Source organism: Solanum pennellii, chromosome 2 (assembly GCF_001406875.1).
Source record: "Solanum pennellii chromosome 2, SPENNV200".
Taxonomy (NCBI): Eukaryota; Viridiplantae; Streptophyta; class Magnoliopsida; order Solanales; family Solanaceae; genus Solanum; species Solanum pennellii.
Window position 1 is genome coordinate 48522450 of NC_028638.1, and position 20383 is coordinate 48542832.

General features: G+C 34.4%; 2 protein-coding genes across 2 annotated transcripts in view; both read left to right on the plus strand.

Annotated features, from left to right (window-relative positions):
- The first annotated feature begins 5254 nt into the window (after positions 1 to 5254).
- LOC107008622 (L-ascorbate oxidase homolog) lies at positions 5255 to 9286 on the plus strand. The gene is made up of 8 exons (XM_015207732.2): positions 5255 to 5608; positions 5679 to 5788; positions 7117 to 7387; positions 7481 to 7583; positions 7661 to 8006; positions 8134 to 8499; positions 8624 to 8702; positions 8797 to 9286. The coding sequence occupies exons 1-8, from the start codon at positions 5450 to 5452 to the stop codon at positions 9007 to 9009; spliced, it is 1647 nt and encodes a 548-aa protein (XP_015063218.1). The 5' UTR covers positions 5255 to 5449; the 3' UTR covers positions 9010 to 9286.
- Positions 9287 to 19988: 10702 nt separating this feature from the next.
- The window catches only part of LOC107010103, a 2340-nt gene continuing 1945 nt past the window's right edge, over positions 19989 to 20383 (plus strand). Inside the window, exon 1 of the mRNA XM_015209364.2 lies at positions 19989 to 20178. Within this exon, the coding sequence (XP_015064850.1) occupies positions 19989 to 20178 (190 nt within the window). The remainder of the gene's footprint in view (positions 20179 to 20383) is intronic.

The following is a 20383-nucleotide window of genomic DNA, read 5'->3' on the forward strand; positions in this document are numbered from 1 at the left end:
TCCATACATGTTCGTAATTATAATAAAGTTTAAATAAAAATCAAATTAATACTACGCAAAAAGAAAATCAATTCGACACTAGAATGACAATAAAATTGAATATTTGTTTTTAGTTTTACATAGATTTAGACAATTAAATCTAATTTTACTTTCTTTTGAATTTAGTCATGTAACTAATGCTTACGAAACTTATTTTAGCATGATTTAGTACTTTAATTATGATCAATTTTATTATGACTTATTAATTTGCAATACTTTTTTATGCAATTTTATTATTATTTTTTGTTGGATATTTTAGTGTCATTAATCGTATCATTTTTTTTTTATTTTCTTGAGAAATAACTTAGATATATGCATTTTGGTAGGGGGACTAAAGAATATTTGAAGTACAAGTACATTATATGTTTGTATGAAAACTTTATCGAAAAAATTCGAAAATCCTACTTTTATTGGTTTGATTTATAAATTCAAAAATACGAAACAAATGGTTTGGTTTGATATTTAAAAAAACTCGAACCAACCCGGTCATGTACACCCCTAGTTGGAGGTCTCAAGTTTCGAAATACCTTTTCAGCAAAAGTAAATGATTTGCCTTTCGAGTCGAGCAAGCCTAGTGTGGGTTATCTCTCCTGTGTGGTTTGCGATCTATTGCATATGTTAGGAGGGTTTTTGCCACGTACACATTCAAAGGGTACATGTTGAGAAAAAATAAACATAATAATATATAGAGTCAGGAATCTAGGTTTTATATATTTCAGTCATATTGATAAATAATTTGGGCGAATTGTATGTATTGGTAAGTTTGCTTCTTTTAATTCTTAGACTGAATTTGTGATAGGGGATGACCCCACATATTGGTAGTGAGGTTGCCTCATAATTATAGTTTGGGGGGTCACTCTCAAGTCTCAATTACACCTTATAGACTATTGATTTGGATTTATTGTATATTGGCAGTTTATTAAATATTGGTTCTTGTTGGGTTGCCTTTCAATTCATTAAATTGTCAAGCCTGCTAAAGTTGTAACCCATTTGTGGAATGTAGGTGGGGTGCTTTTGGTGAGTATATATAGCCACTTAAAATGAAAAAAATAGAAAGGAAGGAAGAATCATACTTGCTCTTTGTGATAATTTTACTGTGTTTGTTGTTATATCTCGATATAGCAATGAATTAAAAGCTAATGCTCGATTGACTCATAATTGTTTTGAGAAAAGAAAAAGTCATTTTTGGATCAATTCAAAGCAAAGATATTTAAAATCTGTTCAAGAAAAATATGGTTTTGTGCTATCCGAACCTACTTTCATGCACCTCAATTGATCATACTGGATACTTGCCACGTCCAATCAATGGTTTTATTGTGATACATGGGTTATCTTACTTGATGTGTTAGGTAATAGAGGATACATTTATTGTTTTGTTCATCAGAGTACAAACGTTACTATCAGCCCAACCACATAAGGTTAAACACTAGTATTAAGTCCAAGGGGTATGAAAAACAACCAATATGAACAACATTTTCAATCAGCCAAGTTTCTGCATTATGCACATGAGGATTATTTGTGCCCCAACTTCATGATTTTAAAACTGTGACATCCATGCCAAGTAATTAATTCAAGTTACACCTCGACATTTTTTTAGGTCATTTGTGCCATCAATTTAGCAGTCATGGTGGCCTTAACATAGTAACCTGTTGAAAACTTTAATAGATCATGATTCATTTAAGGATAAATGTTATGTTTCAGATAAGCAGGATGCGGATAAAAATCATGTAGCTTCATCCCCTTAAAGAAATTCTGCATAGGGTGCCTTGAAACAATAATAAAGTTGTCTTTGTGTGACTCGTGAGTACATCCAAATAAACTCCTAATATTCAGTGCATATTCTATAGTGGGAAGAGTAGTATCACCATTGATTGTTGCCATCAGCCAGGTTGATGTTGGTTAGTTTGTAATACGGCAAATGCATTAGCAATTGGACCTTATATTTTGAGATAGTTTTCATTTTCTTTTCTTATGTTTCATCATTCAACTGTTGAAACATTTCCCATGTTTGTCGAGCATTAGTGTGTACCAAGTCCAAATAAAGGAACAGAGAGCACTAGCTAGTGTGACTATAGTCAATTTATGGCCCTAAAAGTAATGACTAATGTGCATATAAATTAAAAGTATATATATTGATTATAAGTTGAATACAAATCAAAATTGTGAGCTGAAGCAGTGATTGACGCCTGAACACACATTGAGTTTTCAGGTAAACTACAAATTGGGCTGACTTTAATAATTTTGTGGATTTTGATGGATAAATAATTTGTACTACCAAAAAGACAAGGCTATACCTGTCGGCAATTTTCTTCTCTTGTCACTATTTTGGTTGAACACAATTGGGATTGTAACAGCTGGCCTTAATAACTACGAGTCTACGATACACGCCAGACTTTGACCACATCATCACCCTTTTGCCTCGTAACAGATAGCGACGGAATCAAAATTTTTATTAACTGCAAATCAATAAGTAAATTTTAAGGCGGAATCAGAATTTTTATTAACCGCGGACCAACGAGTAGATTTTGAGCCAAAAGCATGTTCTACTTCAAAATAAATACTTACCTAATTTGTAGAGAGTTGACTAAAATAACTCTATTTGCATAGGTATAATTATTCGTTTATTAATTGTCCAAGATTTACGTACTTAAAACAAATCGAAAATGAAGCATTAGATCTTAGAATTACAGCCTCTTAAATGATTGGCAACATGTTCCAACTAATTGGATCAAGAGTAATCTTAGACCTTTTGTTATAGTTTAGGGATATTTTTAGCCTTTTTTTTGTGATAAAAATATTTAAAAAAAATTAATTTGTCAAACAAACGTATGTACTCCAAAACATAAACATAATAGAAATACTACTAAAAAACCCACAAGAACTTAGAACATGATCGATTTTAATTTTGAATTAACAATTGAGCATGCATGTGGGTTACAATTAATGCTTGATTAAACTTGGGGCTTTGTGATGCCAAATATAACAATTTTATAATCTTTACATCTCTTTGATCCAGGAACAAATTGAGTAAAAGGCAAACTCTATATACTTGGTCTTATTATATTCGTTTTTTTAAAAATAAATTTTCTACCTAGTGTCTTGAATTCAAGTTGCAAATCTCATTAAATTGTGATCACGCATTGTCAGGAGCGACTCAAGTATATTAGTGGTTTAAAATAAAAATTAAACGGGATCTTAAATTTTAATTTTAAATAATTTTTATATAATTGATTTCTTCTAATTTTCAGTTGATAATATAATTATTCTTATTTTAAATTATTTTTCATGAGATATAGTACTCCAAATATGTCAATATTTTTGTAATAATTCTTTCATTTTCATGAAAATTTTATTTTTTCTACAAATAGTATTCAATATTTGTTAAACAATAATAACTTATAACCTATTATTTTTAAAAATAAAGCCCCTTAAAAATTTAAAGACTTAAAACATATGTCTTTTTTTAACACTATCGAACCACCAATACACACCGCAGGTCTCTATAACCCATCTTGGGGAGTATTATATTTGCTTACAACATTAACTCATTAAGTACTAAGAACATCAACTATCTAGTTTGCATTTTTGCGTAGGTTGCTATATTTTCTAGGTTGACTTTTGGATTTAATTTAAGGCAAATTCGTGATGGGAAGGTTATGAATTTTTATAATAATTTAAAATTGGTATATTAGACTAAATACATATAAATAAACATTTGTTTTTAATATAATAAGCAAATAAGGAAAAGAGGATACTATACATATAACGTGACGAATACAGAAATTGGTTGTTCACTTCATAAACTTATTACTAGTTGGTTTTATAGTTCTGTTTTTTGCTTTAAATATTTGATAAAACTAAAGATTCCCTCCGAGAAACTCTCCAAGGAATCACAAAAAAACTACTGAAATATCAATTTATCTTGAGATAATAATACTTTTGATCCCTTAATTATTAGTAAATTTTATCTTAATTCTTATGGTATTCGATAAAACATATTTAATCTTAAGTTGATTGAAAGACATTATTGAGTAAGTTCTATGTGATAGTAGATTGTTTTAAAAATATTTGCTAACTACGATAAATATGCTTAGTAAACTATATTATCAGAATTAAGACAAATTTATCACCGAGGGTCATGGATATATATTAAAAAGTGCTATTAACGCGTCATTTTTATTTTTTTCCAACTAAAAATCTTTTTATATCTGGTAAAATACTTTCTAACAAAGATAATTTTATACGAAAAAGACTTATTCAGTTAATTTTATTCATGATTTCTCATTCGGTATTGTGATACCACATTGTAACCTTGAGTTCACCCCGAAAAACCCAAAATTGAGGGGTATTTGACTAAATTTGGATTTACATTATAAGAGGCTCAAACCCCAGGTTTATAATTAAGGATATTTATCACTCAATTACAATTCAAAACTTCGATTAATCTGTTAATGTGGATTATTCGTGGTTTCTTTTTAAATATAGGAAAAAGGGTCTGATATACCCCTCAACTTTGTTATTTAGAGCTGATATACCCCTCGTTATAAAAGTGGCTCATATATATCCCTACTTGTAAACAAATGACTCACATATACCCTTTTCCTCTAACGGAAATGAAAAAAATAATAATTTTAATTTAAACTTTTATTATTTTTTTCTAAAAAATATAATCTCATATGAGTAAATTTAATTCCCGTCAAACATATTTTTTTGACTATTTTTTGTTTCAGTGACTAATTTATAATTATTATTTTGATAATCAAATTTATTTATGTTTCACTAATATTCTTGTAAAACTTATTGTAGATGATCAATTTTTTTCTTCGAATACGAAATTAAATTACAATACACAAAAAAAAATAGTTTAACTTTTTTTTCTTTAAACTAATGAATGAAATAAAAAAACAAAATCAGAATAAGAAACTCAAATAATTATATAAAAAAAGTCAAAAAATAATTTATGTATGAAAATAATTAAAATATACCTTGAACTTTGATAGAAGAATCATATATACCCCTAAATAATTTTTTAAAAAAAATTAGAAGTAACAAATATAAATTTAAAACTGATTTTTTAACTTTCATTAAATGAAGGGTATATGTGAACCACTTTTATAACGAGGAATATATCAGCTCCAAATAACAAAATTGTGGGGTATATCAACCCTTTTCTCTTGAATATATTTAAATCCATGAATTCCAGGTGCATGTGAAAGGGGTCACAGGGGCTAGTCCTCAATTCACAATATATTTTGTCCACTCTCACTGACAAACAACTCACAAGCTTCTGTTACTTCACTCCTTTTTCTCTCTCTCTTTTCCCTCCCAACATTTTCCATTTTGGAGAAGAAGGGGAAACCTGAAAAAGTTCATTTTCTTTTCAATAAAGTAGAAAAAGAAACAACACACAATGAGGGAGAAGAGCCTTAATGTTCATTGTTCTTTCATTTTCGCTATTATTCTTGTGTTAGTTACTACTTTACAATGTATATATGCTGACAATCCTTATCGATACTACACTTGGAAAATCACTTACGGAGATATTTACCCTTTGGGTGTCAAACAACAGGTATATAATTCTTGTTAAATGTATGTTTCTTGGAGGCGATTCAAGTAACGCTCTGTTTTCTTGGTGGCAGGGGATCTTGATAAATGGGCAGTTTCCAGGGCCACAGATTGATTGTGTAACAAATGACAATTTGATTATCAGTGTCTATAACTACTTGAGTGAACCTTTTCTCATTTCTTGGTAAGATTTTAATCAAAATGTTTTCCTTTTTCTCTTTCATAATCCTCTGTTAATGTCATTTAGATATTAAAAAGGTGCAATCTTTTGGCTGTTATGCAATGTGATTAACATTTTTAGATACAAAAAACTTTTTTTTTTAACGCAGATCTGTTTAATATTTTGCCTTTTTTGTACGTTCATGAACAGTGAAATTTCTTTGATTAAACCATTTTTCGTGTCAAATATTGCTTCATTAATATGTTTGTTTTTGTTCCTCATTTCTTCTTTTGCTAATTAACGATTTTGTTTTCTGTTATTCCTAATATGGCAGTATTATACTATAGAAAGTGTAGCAAAATAATACAATTTTTTTTGCAAAAAGCTAAACGGTGTCTTTTGGAATGAAAAAGATGGGGTAGGTATGGGGATGAGATCCTTGATCCTTTAATAAAGATTTGGAAAGATTACGAATTCAAGTCATAAAATGAAATAAAGAGATTTCTAACAGTGACCTTTTTTTCCCTTTAAGTGGGTTATGCACGTCTCGAATCTGAATTAATTATGATTAAAATGGAAGATTGGTAGGGACTTGTCTTTAAGGAGTAAATGTGCCTTTTGGTCTTAGTTTACACAACTGAGGTATGAGCTGTAGGAATTAGACTAATTAGATGCTGGTCTTGTCAATGTGAGTGAGTAGGTTGTTGTCTCTTTTCATTTTGAGTTCTCAAACATAGCTTTCATGTCTTCACTTGGAACTTTGGCTCCTTTGGTATAAGGGACGAAGGATAACTTATCTCGGAATTTAATTTAGAATGAATCTATCTTGTGTTTGATTGGAGTGAAATTGGAGGATAATTTACTACGGAATAACTCGTTACCGACCAATGAACCTTTATAGTCTTAATGAGAGACATGGAATTAATATGACATGGGGTAACAAATCTTTGGTACAACAAAGAAACACACTGCCCACGTGCTAGATCTAAAGATCTCTGACATGAACTATTACTAAATTTTATCCCAATTTTATATGTGGAATACAATAAGCCACACAAACCTTGATAACAGAGAGAAAATGGCATATCATTCTGTAGGGACAAAGAGAATTATATTATTAGCATTATGAAGGCTGAATAATGAAGGCTACTGAAGTCTATTTCCATGTGATTATGCAAAATGACCAATCCATGCTGAGTACCTATGGACTCTTTCAAGTATATGTTGTAGACCTTAAAAAAAATACTAATAAATACTATGAAATATAAGCTGATAAAATTAGCCCATGGAGTATGGACTAACTCGAGAATTTTTGGTTTCTGAGACTTGAAATTTATTGACAACTGTTTCAGGAATGGTATACAACAAAGGAGGAACTCATGGCAAGATGGAGTTTATGGCACAACTTGTCCAATTCTACCTGGAAAAAACTTCACTTATACCCTCCAAGCAAAAGACCAGATAGGTAGTTATTTCTACTTCCCATCACTTGCAATGCACAAGGCAGCAGGAGGATATGGTGCCATCAGAGTCTATAGCCGTCCTCGAATTCCAGTACCTTTCGCTCCACCTGCTCATGATTTCACTGTACTAGCTGGAGACTTGTACAAGAGAAGTCACAGGGTGAGTCCATCTGTTTGGCTTAGTTATCTTTTCAATGTTTTAACTTGAATGATTTTTGTGCTGAATTTTTATGTGGGGATTTGGTTCTTGCAGCAACTGAAGTACATTTTAGATAGTGGTCATGATCTTCCGTTACCTGATGGTCTTATTATCAATGGTCGAGGATGGAACGGATACACATTTACAGTTGATCAAGGTAAACTGCTAACTTGTCTGCTTAAAAGAATCTTGTTTTTCTGTACTGTGCCTTAACATTTCTAACTCAATGTGTAGGTAAGACATATAGGTTCAGGATATCTAATGTGGGGATTGCGACATCAATTAATTTCAGAATTCAAGGGCACACGATGAAACTGGTTGAAGTTGAGGGATCACATACACTTCAGACAACCTACACTTCACTTGACATCCATCTAGGACAATCTTATTCAGTTTTAGTCACTGCCAATCAGCCTCCAAAGGACTACTACGTCGTGGTCTCTTCACGATTCACCACACGAGTGCTAACCACTACTGCCGTTCTTCACTACAGCAACTCATGGACAAAAGTCTCTGGACCTCCCCCTAGAGGGCCTACTACTCAAATAAATTGGTCCCTTTACCAGGCCAGATCTATTCGGTAATACATTGTCTTTTGTCTAATTCTCTTACCTTATCAAACAAAAGAAAAATGATCCATGATTGATTAGGTAGTATCACTTCCATTCTGTAACTGAAAAGTCTTCATTTGTTGATTGTCAAATCAGTTGGAATCTCACTGCAAGTGGACCAAGGCCTAATCCTCAAGGTTCTTATCATTATGGATTGATCAAGCCTTCGCGCACAATCATGCTTGCCAACTCTGCTCCATATATAAATGGCAAACAGAGATATGCTGTCAACAGTGTTTCGTACACTGATCCGGACACCCCACTAAAGCTGGCTGATCACTTCAACATTGGAGGAGTGTTCAACCTTGGTAGTATCTCCGACCAGCCTTACAATGGAAATGCCTATATTGGAACCCCAGTTATGGCGGCTAACTTCAGATCTTACGTTGAGATCATTTTCCAAAATTGGGAGAAAACTGTCCAATCATGGCATATTGATGGCTATTCTTTCTTTGTTGTCGGGTATATCATCATACTTCCTGAAAAAAAACAAAACAACAAAAGCTTCCTTATCTTCATCAAAATTACTATTTTTTTCTTATATTTAGTCCTCTTGATTATTAATTTTATCGTTGTGAATGAACAGTATGGATGGTGGACAATGGACTCCAGCAAATAGAGCACACTACAACTTAAGGGACACAATTGCACGTTGCACCGTCCAGGTATGTCAAAACTCAAAACACATTATCTCAACTTTGTTCAATACTGAAACATCCTTAAACTTATGTTTCAACGAATTTGTTTGATGTAATTCAGGTGTATCCTAAGTCATGGACCGCAATATACATGGCATTGGACAATGTAGGAATGTGGAACATAAGGTCTGAGAATTGGTCAAGGAGGTACTTGGGTCAACAATTCTACTTAAGAGTTTACTCCCCAGCCAATTCATGGAGAGATGAACTCCCAATACCAAAAAATGCTATTCTTTGTGGCAAAGCTAGAGGTCATCGCACTAGGCCTCTTTGAAACAATGTAATAGTTCTAGCTAATTTTCTGTCACGAGAGGGTGACCGGCGTATATCAGTGTAAGCTAAGGGAAAGATTTAATTTGGGAAGAGTTAAAGAAGTTGAGTTTGAGCTATGACTTATAGCTAGTTTCTTCTTTTCTTTCTATATCATATTTGTATCATGTTTTTAATTTTTGAAATTGATGGAATGTATCATTTCACATTTCATTATTTTTTCCCCAAACTTTTGGTTAAATGCTAAATAGATAAGTGGAGAATAACTTTCTTTACTTCAAGGACATCCGAGTAACTCCCTTGGTGACTTGGACTCACAACCCTCGGGGTGAAAGTAAGGACTACTTACTACTCGAGTAACTCCGTCTCGTCTATTAGGTCTTACATACTACAACAGGAGAAAATATTCTTGAGTAATTGGGCTTTGATTTATAGTTGATTCAGGGGAACAATTCAGCTCAATGTTACCTAAAATAGTACTTATTCCTTTGGGCCTAACTACAACTCCTAAGCTTTATTATTGCAGATTAATGGCCTAACTCGCGTGATGCACGTGTTTTGGCACAAGGAGGAATTAAATGTTTTTAGTTTTCTCATTTTTGTTTGATTAAACTATTTCTAAATAAAAGAGTGTTAATATTTAGAAAAAATAAGTTACATAAATAGTATTTTAAGTTAACTTTCAACGAAATGAATAAGAGTTATTAGTATTATATTTTGTATGAAAAATCCGTTAAGTTATTTATTTATATTTATTCAATTTATGAAAGCGTATTTCATTATAAGTCAATTTTTTTTAAAATGATTTAATTTTTAATTTTGAAAACGATTTAGTTTGAATTTTTTAATTTATCCTTAATGAATAACTCTAATTACAACCACATAAATAGTATGACATGATTAGATCACAAATTTATAATATCTTATTATAGTATGTATAAATTTTCATTATTTTTTAAATTGCAAGATCAATTAAATTAGATAGGTTCACATAATTAGCTAAAACGAAGAAAGTATATATATATATATATATATATATTTTCAAATCAGACTGTTGGACAGGGGCGGACCTATATGTTGCTTACCCCCTTGTCGAAAAATTATACGATATGCACAAGGTAAACTTCTAATGTTAAGCAAATACATACTAACAGTGTGGCTCACAGGCAAGGGGTTCATTGTTATGTTGTAGGTTTTGAGTTCGATTCTCATTGAGTGTGATAGGTTTATTCAATCTAAAATTATATTTTTTTTATTTTTAATTTTTTTCTAGTTTTCTTTTTGTTATATCTTTTTCTTAATTTATCTTTGTTTAAACTTATTAGTCACATTTTAAATATTTTTTTCTTTTATTATTGTTACTTATATTGCTCATTTTATTTCTACATACCTCTCTTCTGATGTACTAACTTAAAGAAACTCTTTGATAAAAATGATGAATTGTTATTAAATTTAAAATCTAATAAGAAAACTATTGTATAAAATAAAGTAAATTCAGATTAATCGAATGCAACAGTTAAAAAGTTGTGAATATTTTTTCCAAATAAAATCTACTTAATTGATTTTTTTTAAATTTCATTGTATCTCTTTTTTACTTTTTTCAAGTCGATGAAAACTAAACTAAACTTATTTGATTGGTTCGTAATTTGTTTTCTTAATAAATGATTAACCTAGTAAATTGAATTAAATGAACTAAAAAAAATCGACAATGTCATTTATTTATCTTATGAATATGCACTATAATATTAATAACTCGATCTTTACATCTTTCTAAAGAATCTTGATGGTTTTTAAACTAACATATGATTGAATGTACACTAATTTAAAATTTAGAAAAAAAGTAGAATACTGTAAAATAAAAGAAAATACACTAGAAATTTTAGAAGCATGATGAAATAGGGTAAAAGTAGGAAGAAGCTAAACACACCATGACGATATAAGTTAAATTTAGCGGATTAAAGTTAATATTTTCCTCTCATGTCACTCAGTTTTTCATCTTGTAATTTTTACGTACTATTTCTTTATACATCGCACCTTTCAATGAAAATTCTGGATCTGCCATTGACTGTCGAGAACTATTATACTAATTAATAACAGATAGTATTAAATAATAGTATTAAATAATATTAGTATTTACTGTGTACTAATCCTAGCCTATTAGGATTAGTACTCCTTAATCCTAGTCCTATTAGGATTAGTACTCCTTCCTATATCTCCTATATATATCTCCCATGTATTCCCTTATTAGGTTAACACTTCAATACAATCAATATTCCTTCATGGTATCAAGAGCCAGAAAACCTAGATCTTCTTTTCTCTAGTTTTTTTTTTCTCTCTCTTTAGGGCACCGATCGTTCCCTCTCTTCTCTTGGGCGGCGGCAGCCATGACAACCGAGGTGGATCCTCTCGATTCACTTCCTTCTGGCGTTAAACTCCTTCTCAGGCATCTTATGCCCTGATTCCCGAAAAATTATCAGACATAAATTACCCTACATGGAAAATCACCGTTCTTACATCCCTCTGAGGCCAATTACCTTCTCAAATACGTCGATGGAAGCACAGAACCGCCGCCGGCAGTCATCACCGCCACGGACAAATCAGAAAAAACCAATCCGGCCCATGCCGCCTGGAAAGCCGTGGATGGCCAGATCCGATCATGTTTGATTGCGGTCATCTCTCCCACGGTTCAGAAACACGTCCGATCCTACACAACTGCTTCAGCCCTGTGGACGGCCCTCGCAACACGCTATGCATCAATTTCCCACTCTCATATTTTTCAATTGCGTGATCGTCTCCACACAATTACCAAAGGCACGAAAACTATGGCGGAGTATTTAGACGAGGTCTCCACCATCATCACAGCCCTCGACACCGTGAACGAAATCATTCCCGAAAAAGATCTCGTCATGTGCGTCGTTCGGGGGCTCCCATCAGCTTACTCCTCCATTAAACAGGCGGTTCGCATCAGTCCAACGCCCGTTGACCTGGCTACTCTCTCCTCGTGGCTAAAAAGTGAAGAAATCAACGTGGATCTGGAGAGCAAACTTCTTCTCCGAGAAGCCGCTGTTATGGAGCCGGCCACCGCCCTCACCGCAAGCCAGAACTATCGCGGGGGGCGTGGTGGCGGCCGGCAGGGGAGCCGCGGCGGCTACGGCAGAAACAGCGGAGGCCGCGGGCGCGGCGGTCGGCAGGGCAGTCGTCCGCCGTACGACGGTCAGCAGCACGGCAGCAACAACAGCCTGCACTCCTTCGGCAGCGGCGGGCAGTCATCTTCCAGCGGCGGGCAGGGCACTTACGAGCGGGATCGTCCAACTTGTCAAATCTGTCAGAAAACAGGACACACCGCTGCTCGTTGCTGGTTTCGGTATGAGGAGAGCCGAAATAGTGATAACCGTGCCAATTATGCATCTCAAGCCGGCCCTTCCTCTGAATGGCTGTTGGATACTGGGGCCAACATGCACGTTACTTCTGATCTATCCAAGCTTAACGCTCCAAATCCATATCATGGCTCCAATGGTATTACTGTTGGCAACGGTGAGTCCCTTAATATTTCTCACACTGGCACGGGTACCATTAAAACCCCCACCGCTATCTTTCACCTAGGTAACCTTACCCACGTCACTTCTATTAAATCCAATCTCCTTTCAGTTCACCAATTCACAAAAGACAATAATTGCTCACTCTTGTTCACCTCTAATGATTTTCAGATCCTAGACAATACTACCAAGAGGGTGATTTTTCAGGGCCCCTGTGAGCATGGTCTGTACGTTCTTCCTGGCACAAGTTCGTCTGCCCACCCAGTTTCAGAAAGCGTTCCTGTGGCTCCGGTGGCTCTTTCGGCTGATGGCCACAGTCTGTTGTGGCACAGTCGTCTGGGTCACCCGTCTACTCAAATAATAAATTCTTTAATGTCTCAATTAGGTTTTTCTTCCATTCATGTAAACAATTGTGACTCCTGTTCAATTGCTAAATCTCATAAATTACCTTTTACTTTATCTGAGAAGCGTACAACTGCACCTTTTCAACTTATTCATTCTGACCTATGGGGTCCTACTGCTGTTCCTTCATTTGCTGGTTTTCGCTATTATATTTGTTTTGTGGATGATTTTACAAAATACACTTGGTTGTACCCACTAAAACACAAATCACAGGCATACACCACCTTTGTCACTTTTGAAAAAATGGTCAAAACACAATTCAATTCTCATGTTAAACTTTTTCGAAGTGACAATGGAAAGGAATATGTCAATAACATCTTTGGCCAGTTTCTGCAATCCCTGGGAATTATACATCAAACCTCCTGTCCATACACTCCCGAACAGAATGGGGTGGCTGAGCGTAAGCATCGCCATCTCATTGAAACGGTGGTTACTCTTCTACATCAATCTCATCTCCCTGTCTCCTTTTGGGTAGAAGCTCTAGCCACCGCAAACTACCTCATTAACAGAATGCCCAGTCACACTCTCTCCAACAAATCACCCTATCAACTCCTTTACCAAGAACTTCCCAATTATACCAACCTCCGCGTCTTTGGGTGTCTTGCCTACCCTTGGCTACGCCCTCATATTACTCACAAATTACAACCCCGATCCCGTCCTTGTATTTTTTTGGGCTATCATCCTACCTCCAAGGGTTATCGCTGTCTTGACCCACAAACTCATAAAGTCTACATATCTCGTCATGTCAAATTTGTCGAAAATGAGTTTCCCTACGAGTCTATTTCCTCCTCCACAAATACATCATTCATTGGCGTCCTTCCCCTTTTTCCAACATACTCACAGGGTCCCTCACCACCTTCCCCCACACCTCCACCCACTACCCAACCACCCCTCATCACCCCTTCGACCGTCACCCACAATACACCCGCAACCACCACCCACACTCACAACCAACCCGAACCACCCCATACCCACAACATCTCCAGCCCAATCCGTTTTGGGTCCTTCCCGGCCACCCCCGAATCACCACCGCCCGTGCCACCCCCCAATACTCATCCCATGTTAACCCGTGGCAAATCCGGTATCTTTAAACCCAAAACCTTTCAGGCTACCATACTACCAAATACACCCCTTCCCGATAGTGAACCAACAACCTACTCTGTTGCCTCAAAAAATGCTTATTGGCGTCATGCTATGGATGACGAGTTTAAGGCTTTGACTGATCAGAAAACTTGGGTTCTTGTACCTAAGCCCCATGGGCGGCACCCAGTGGGCTGTAAATGGGTGTACAAAATTAAACACAATGCGGATGGCAGTATTTCCAGGTACAAGGCTCGTTTGGTTGCTAAAGGCTACAATCAGGAGTATGGGCTTGATTACTCCGAGACATTCAGTCCTGTTATTCGGCAGGAAACCATTCGCCTGGTACTGTCACTCGCCGTGCGCAACAATTGGCTCATCAATCAGTTGGATGTTTCCAATGCTTTTCTTCATGGCATGCTTGATGAAACTATCTACATGACGCAACCACCGGGCTATGTTGATCCCCGCTTCCCTCAACATGTTTGCAAACTCCAGAAGTCTCTGTATGGGCTCAAGCAAGCCCCCCGTGCTTGGTACACACGTCTGAAAACGTTCCTCCAGGGACTCGGCTTCACGTGTTGCGTACACGACACGAGTCTGTTTACTCGACATTCAGCACACGGTACAGTCATTCTTCTTGTCTATGTAGATGATATCATTATTACAGGCTCTACTGCAGCTCTCATTCAGGATGTCACTCGAGCTATGCATACTACCTTCAAAATGAAGGACCTTGGCCCGTTACATTATTTTCTGGGAATGGAGGTTTCTCGGACAGGCAGCGGCTTGTTTCTTCATCAGTCAAAATATGCTCGAGATCTGTTGCAGAAAGCTGGACTGGAAAAATGCACCAGTCAACCAACACCGATGGCAGTCTCTTCGTCTACGAATGGAGCCGACACCCCCTTTGCCGATATCACCCACTTCCGCAGCCTCATTGGGGCTCTACAGTATCTGGCCATTACCCGTCCTGACATCCAGTTTGCTGTCAACCGAGTTGCTCAGCGCATGCATCAACCAAGTGAACATGATTACCATTGTCTAAAACGCATTCTCAGGTACATTTTTGGCACTCTTGGTCGTGGTTTACTCATTCGACCCGGGGACTTGGAGCTTCGGGGTTTCTCAGATTCAGATTGGGCGAATGATAAAAATGACAGAAAATCTACATCGGGGTTTCTCGTTTTTTTGGGGCCGAACCTGATCTCCTGGTGTACAAAAAAACAACCCAAGGTCTCTCGGTCCTCGACTGAAGCTGAATACCGCGCCCTTGCTCTTCTTGCTGCTGAGACCATGTGGGTCACATATATTCTTCGCGAACTCCGCGCCACTCACACTGTTCCTGCTCTCTATTGTGACAACAAATCAACCATCTGTGTGGCCAAGAATTCCGTCCTACACACCAGAATGAAGCATGTTGATACCGATTGTCTCTTTGTTCGCGATGAAGTTCAGGCCGGCACCATGACTGTGCAGTATGTACCCACTGAAGAACAACCGGCTGATATTCTCACCAAGCCTCTCCCGAGCCGACAGCACGATTACCTCAGTTCCAAGCTTCCGTTCGCTTCCGCTCAGCTCAGCTTGAGGGGGGATAATAACAGATAGTATTAAATAAATAGTATTAAATAATATTAGTATTTACTGTGTACTAATCCTAGTCCTATTAGGATTAGTACTCCTTCATACTAGTCCTATTAGGATTAGTACTCCTTCCTATATCTCCTATATATATCTCCCATGTATTCCCTTATTAGGTTAACATTTCAATACAATCAATATTCCTTCACTAATTAAGTCAGATGTTTTAAGAAAAATAAAGGATAATTTCAATAAATACTTTTATAATAAAACCTACTGCTTGAATATCTTTTTTAATTAGAGGTGTGTAATAAGATTCTTAAAAAGTACAAGGAAGTATATAATATAACACGAATTATTTAAAGGATGAAAAACGGGTGGTGAAGGCCCCCTTATGATTTTTTTGGTACATATATATATAAATAATATATGAGAATGTTTTGATACTGACTATGTTGTAAAAAGTAAGACTTATCATCAATCAACCCTTTGGCCTTTTCATGAGCAGAATATTTTTTTTTTCCATTTTCACAATCTTTCATCCTATAATGAATTCTAGGTTGAACATATCATAAAATTCCGTGAAATTATTCTGTCTTTGTAATCAAAATTCGAAAAGACTTACTGCTAAATTAAACTATCTTCAAGATGAACTCAATTTTTTGCAAGAAAAAAAAGCCTCAATACACAAGTAGACAAATCATGACAAAAGACTCATGACTAATTCTCTTTTTTTGTTGTATAGCATAGACCTAGCTAGCTAATTCCTTCCATCTTACCAACCTCTCATCTTTTTTTAATATGATGATGGGGTAGGGAATATTTACACACAAATTTATAATGAATTCAGTTTTACGTTAAAATTATATCCGTTACTCTGATATAATTAGCCATTTCTGTCAAATTATAAAAGGATTCATGAAAATCATTTGCGATTTTCTTACCCTTGGGGCATAGCATTGTTGATTCCATATGTAATTAATTCACTGTACAAGAGAAAAATTTGTGCGTAGAACACAGAAATTTGTTTTTATTTTTTAAAATTGCTCCAACGCATCATATCGTAGTATATATATGTACTCATTGACTAATTTGAAACTTGATATATATATTAGGTTTATCCGAGTAAACAGTAGTATGAATTGAGAAGTCTATGATTTTTCAATTATTCAAAGAAAAGTAAGTAAATGTTTGCAGTGATGCAATCTAAAAAAGATAGAGGAAATTCACTTCTTCAAGAATCCATATTCCGTAGGATTGATAACAAGGGTAGAAATAAATAAATAAATATGTGTGATTATTGTTATTCTAGAATTAGTTGTGTTTGACTACACAGGTAAACCTATATAACATATATATGTAACAGTTTCGATAAGGTTTTTTTTTACTTCAATTAGTAGCTGAAAAGTTTGACACTACCCTCATCATTGTGCAGTCAATTGTAGCTTTTTTTTTTAGTTACCTTCCAGCTGGAGTTTTTGCTTTCCCCCTCCCCTATGCACCCCCTTGTCGATCCCTTTTTGTATTACTACTCTATTAACAGAGTTTTTTTAAAAAAAGACTTTTTAATCTTTCTGGATCGTTGATCACCAGATGCTTGCTAATGAGTATGGTGTCTTTCCAGTTAAGTAGAACCGTCTTCACAGGACCTCAACGATTTCAGTGTTGAAGTCCAAAACATAACAGACTAATATTATTTCTTCTCTTTTTATGTTGTATAGCATAGACCTAGCTAGCTAATTCCTTCCATCTTACCAACCTCTCATCTTTTTTAATATGATGATGGGCTAGCGAATATTTACACACAAATTTATAATGAATTCAGTTTACGCTAAAAGTATATTCATGTCAAATTATAAAAGGATTCATGAAAATCATTTGCGATTTACCCTTGGGGCATAGCATTGTTGATTCCATATGTAATTAATTCACTGTACAAGAGAAAAATTTGTGCGTAGAACACACAAATTTGTTTTTATTTTTTAAAATTGCTCCAACGCATCATAGCTGGAGTTTTTGCTTCCCCCCTCCCCTATGCACCCCCTTGTCGATCCCTTTTTGTATTACTCCCCTATTAACAGAGTTAATTTTTTTTTTTTAATCTTTCCGGATCATTGATCACCAGATGCTTGTTAATGAGTATCGCGTCTTTTCAGCGAAGTAGAACCGTCTTCACGGGGCCTCAACGATTTTGGTGGTGAAGTCCAAAGCGTGCCAGACCTGGTTAAATTGAAGAGCTTGCTGTGGAGATAGATTTTCTGTTTGTGAACCGAATGTCTCACCTGACGACTCTAGACTTGAGTTTTGGGAACCACTTGTTCTAAATTAAAGTTATATCAAATTCAATTCAAAATATAATTAATTCAATTTCTCATTTCATACTTAAAATTATTCTTTTTGAAACCTTAAATATCATTTAGTTCTAAGAAAATCTTTTTCTTTTCATGTGCACTGTTAGTCAAAGGAAGGAAGAGGCTCCTCTCCTGCAATGATGTTTCTAGTTTCTTCGAGTGTTATCTTATATAATTGACATGTGTCTATTTATTTTTGTAATGAATCGGATTAATTTTTGTGACAGATACCATTAATCATTATTATTACTAATTCTCTGTCACCACTCATCTCTTACTTTCTCACCTTTTTTTTTTGACCAAATATCATTAGTCATGGTTATTAGCAATTCTCTCTCCTTCCATTCTTTTCTCAATCAGCAAAGAATTACTTCTTTCCATTCAAAATTCTCCGAAAAGTAGAGCAATCAAACATCATTCGTGTAAATCAAACAATTAAAAATTAAAATTACATCAATATTTTAATGTTTTTACACTTACATATGAACAACTAGGGAGAGCCCCAATTAAAGATTACAATTATAAATACCACAAGAAAAGAAGACCCAAAAAATAAATGGAGAATTTCACCGAAAAAATATATGAAAAAATATTTTTCTACCTATTTTTCGTGCCCTTTCTAGATCTTTTAGTTAGTTTTTGCAAAAATTCCAAATTGAAAAAAAATGATGTTTCAAAGAAGACGATAGAGTTTTGTGGAACCAAGCTTCAAAAAAGTAGTCTCATGGGTTGAATTTATTAAATTTTATAACCTAAATTCATCCTTTGAATTTGTCTTCTTTTATCACGGTGTGAAATTAATGAAAAGGAAAGTGACTTGTTGTTAAAAAAGCAAATTTTTTATAGGAGAAAATGTTTGTTACATAATTAAGTGAGAAAGAAAGAGATGAAAGTTGAGAGAGGAGAGAAGAGAGAATTACTAAAAACCATCGCTAATGATATTTAGTCAAGAAAATTAATCTNGCTAAATCTAAGCAAGTTTGATTTTATTTCTACCACTTGACCAAAAAATTAATTTTGTTACTAGATTTCTACCAAATATATTTGAGATCTTAACGCCATGTAATGCGCTGAGTTGAAAAAAATTTATCATCATATGTGCCCCAGAGAGTCAAATCCTCATCAAGGAGGATAGCTAAATCTAAGCAAGTTTGATTTTATTTCTACCACTTGACCAAAAAATTAATTTTGTTACTACATTTCTACCAAATATATTTGAGATCTTAACGCCATGTAATCCGCTGAGTTCACTGTTTTCTTTTTTGAGTTTATATTCATAGATTATAAATGGTTATACACACAAATTAGACATCTAACGGATATTTAATAAATTTATCAATATAAATACGAAATCTATGTAAAAATTATCAAATTTCCAAAAATCCGCACCTTACACTATAGATCCTCCTTTGAATTCAAGATCATAGAAGCTTATCTATATTCCTTCTATTTTTTATTAATTGAATAGTTGAATCTCATTTTCATAGTTTAAAATAAATGAATAATTCAAAGTTTAAAAAAATTATTGAGCTTTTTTCAAAATATTTACCCTTCATTTAATAAAGTTCTTAACTACTAAAGAAAAGACTTGTATAAGTCATACAGTACACGCTTGTTGTGTTAATCATTTGTAACTGACTTCACCAGATGCCAAAAGAAGTTTTCACTCACTAATTTTGTATTTTAGCTAATCTTCACATTGACGATTACATCTATGTTCAAACACTATTAATGATATCTTTAGATCCTTTTTTAAGGTTAAAAAAAACTTAAAAAGTGAATTTAAGGAGGGTGGTGGGGGGTTGTTGAGGTTGAGGTAGCCATTATAGAAGAGTTCTCATGTAAGGGCAAACAAGAATGTTTCGATACTGACTTCAAAGAAAGAAAATCCTATTAAGCAATCAGAAATTCAGAATATTTATTACTTACTCCCTTTTAGTTTTTTTTTATACTTAAAAACATAGACTTATAACTCCTTTCTCTCTTCATCTAAGCTTATCTATCTTCTTAATTCTCATCTTTTTAACAAAATGATGAAAGGGCTGAAATTCTCCGAAAATTCTCCGTCTTTATCCATGAAGCTAGTATATAGCAGTAACGATAAATCATCAGAGTTTGCTGTAAGAGCATATGTTAAATCCACAATGCCAAGACTCCGATGGACACATGATCTTCATCGCCGCTTTGTGTATGCTGTTGAGCGTCTTGGTGGAGTTGACCGTAAGCTTAACTCTCTCTTTTTATATATATTATATAAAGATTTTACATTCCTCTATTAAAAAAGAAGAGTAAACCTATATATCAAGATGACTTAATAATTTGGTTCATATATATATCTATATATAATTTATTTACTGAATTTGTTTTGGTACATATATATATATATACATATATATATATATATATACATATATATATATATATA

What these genes read in the sequence shown, in the direction of transcription:
- LOC107008622 (XM_015207732.2), top strand. Translation starts at nt 5,450, where the DNA reads ATGAGGGAGAAGAGCCTTAATGTTCATTGTTCTTTCATTTTCGCTATT. An exon ending in CTTTGGGTGTCAAACAACAG is followed by an intron (nt 5,609 to 5,678) that starts GTATATAATTCT and finishes TCTTGGTGGCAG; the next exon opens with GGGATCTTGATAAATGGGCA. An exon ending in TACCAGGCCAGATCTATTCG is followed by an intron (nt 8,007 to 8,133) that starts GTAATACATTGT and finishes TTGTCAAATCAG; the next exon opens with TTGGAATCTCACTGCAAGTG.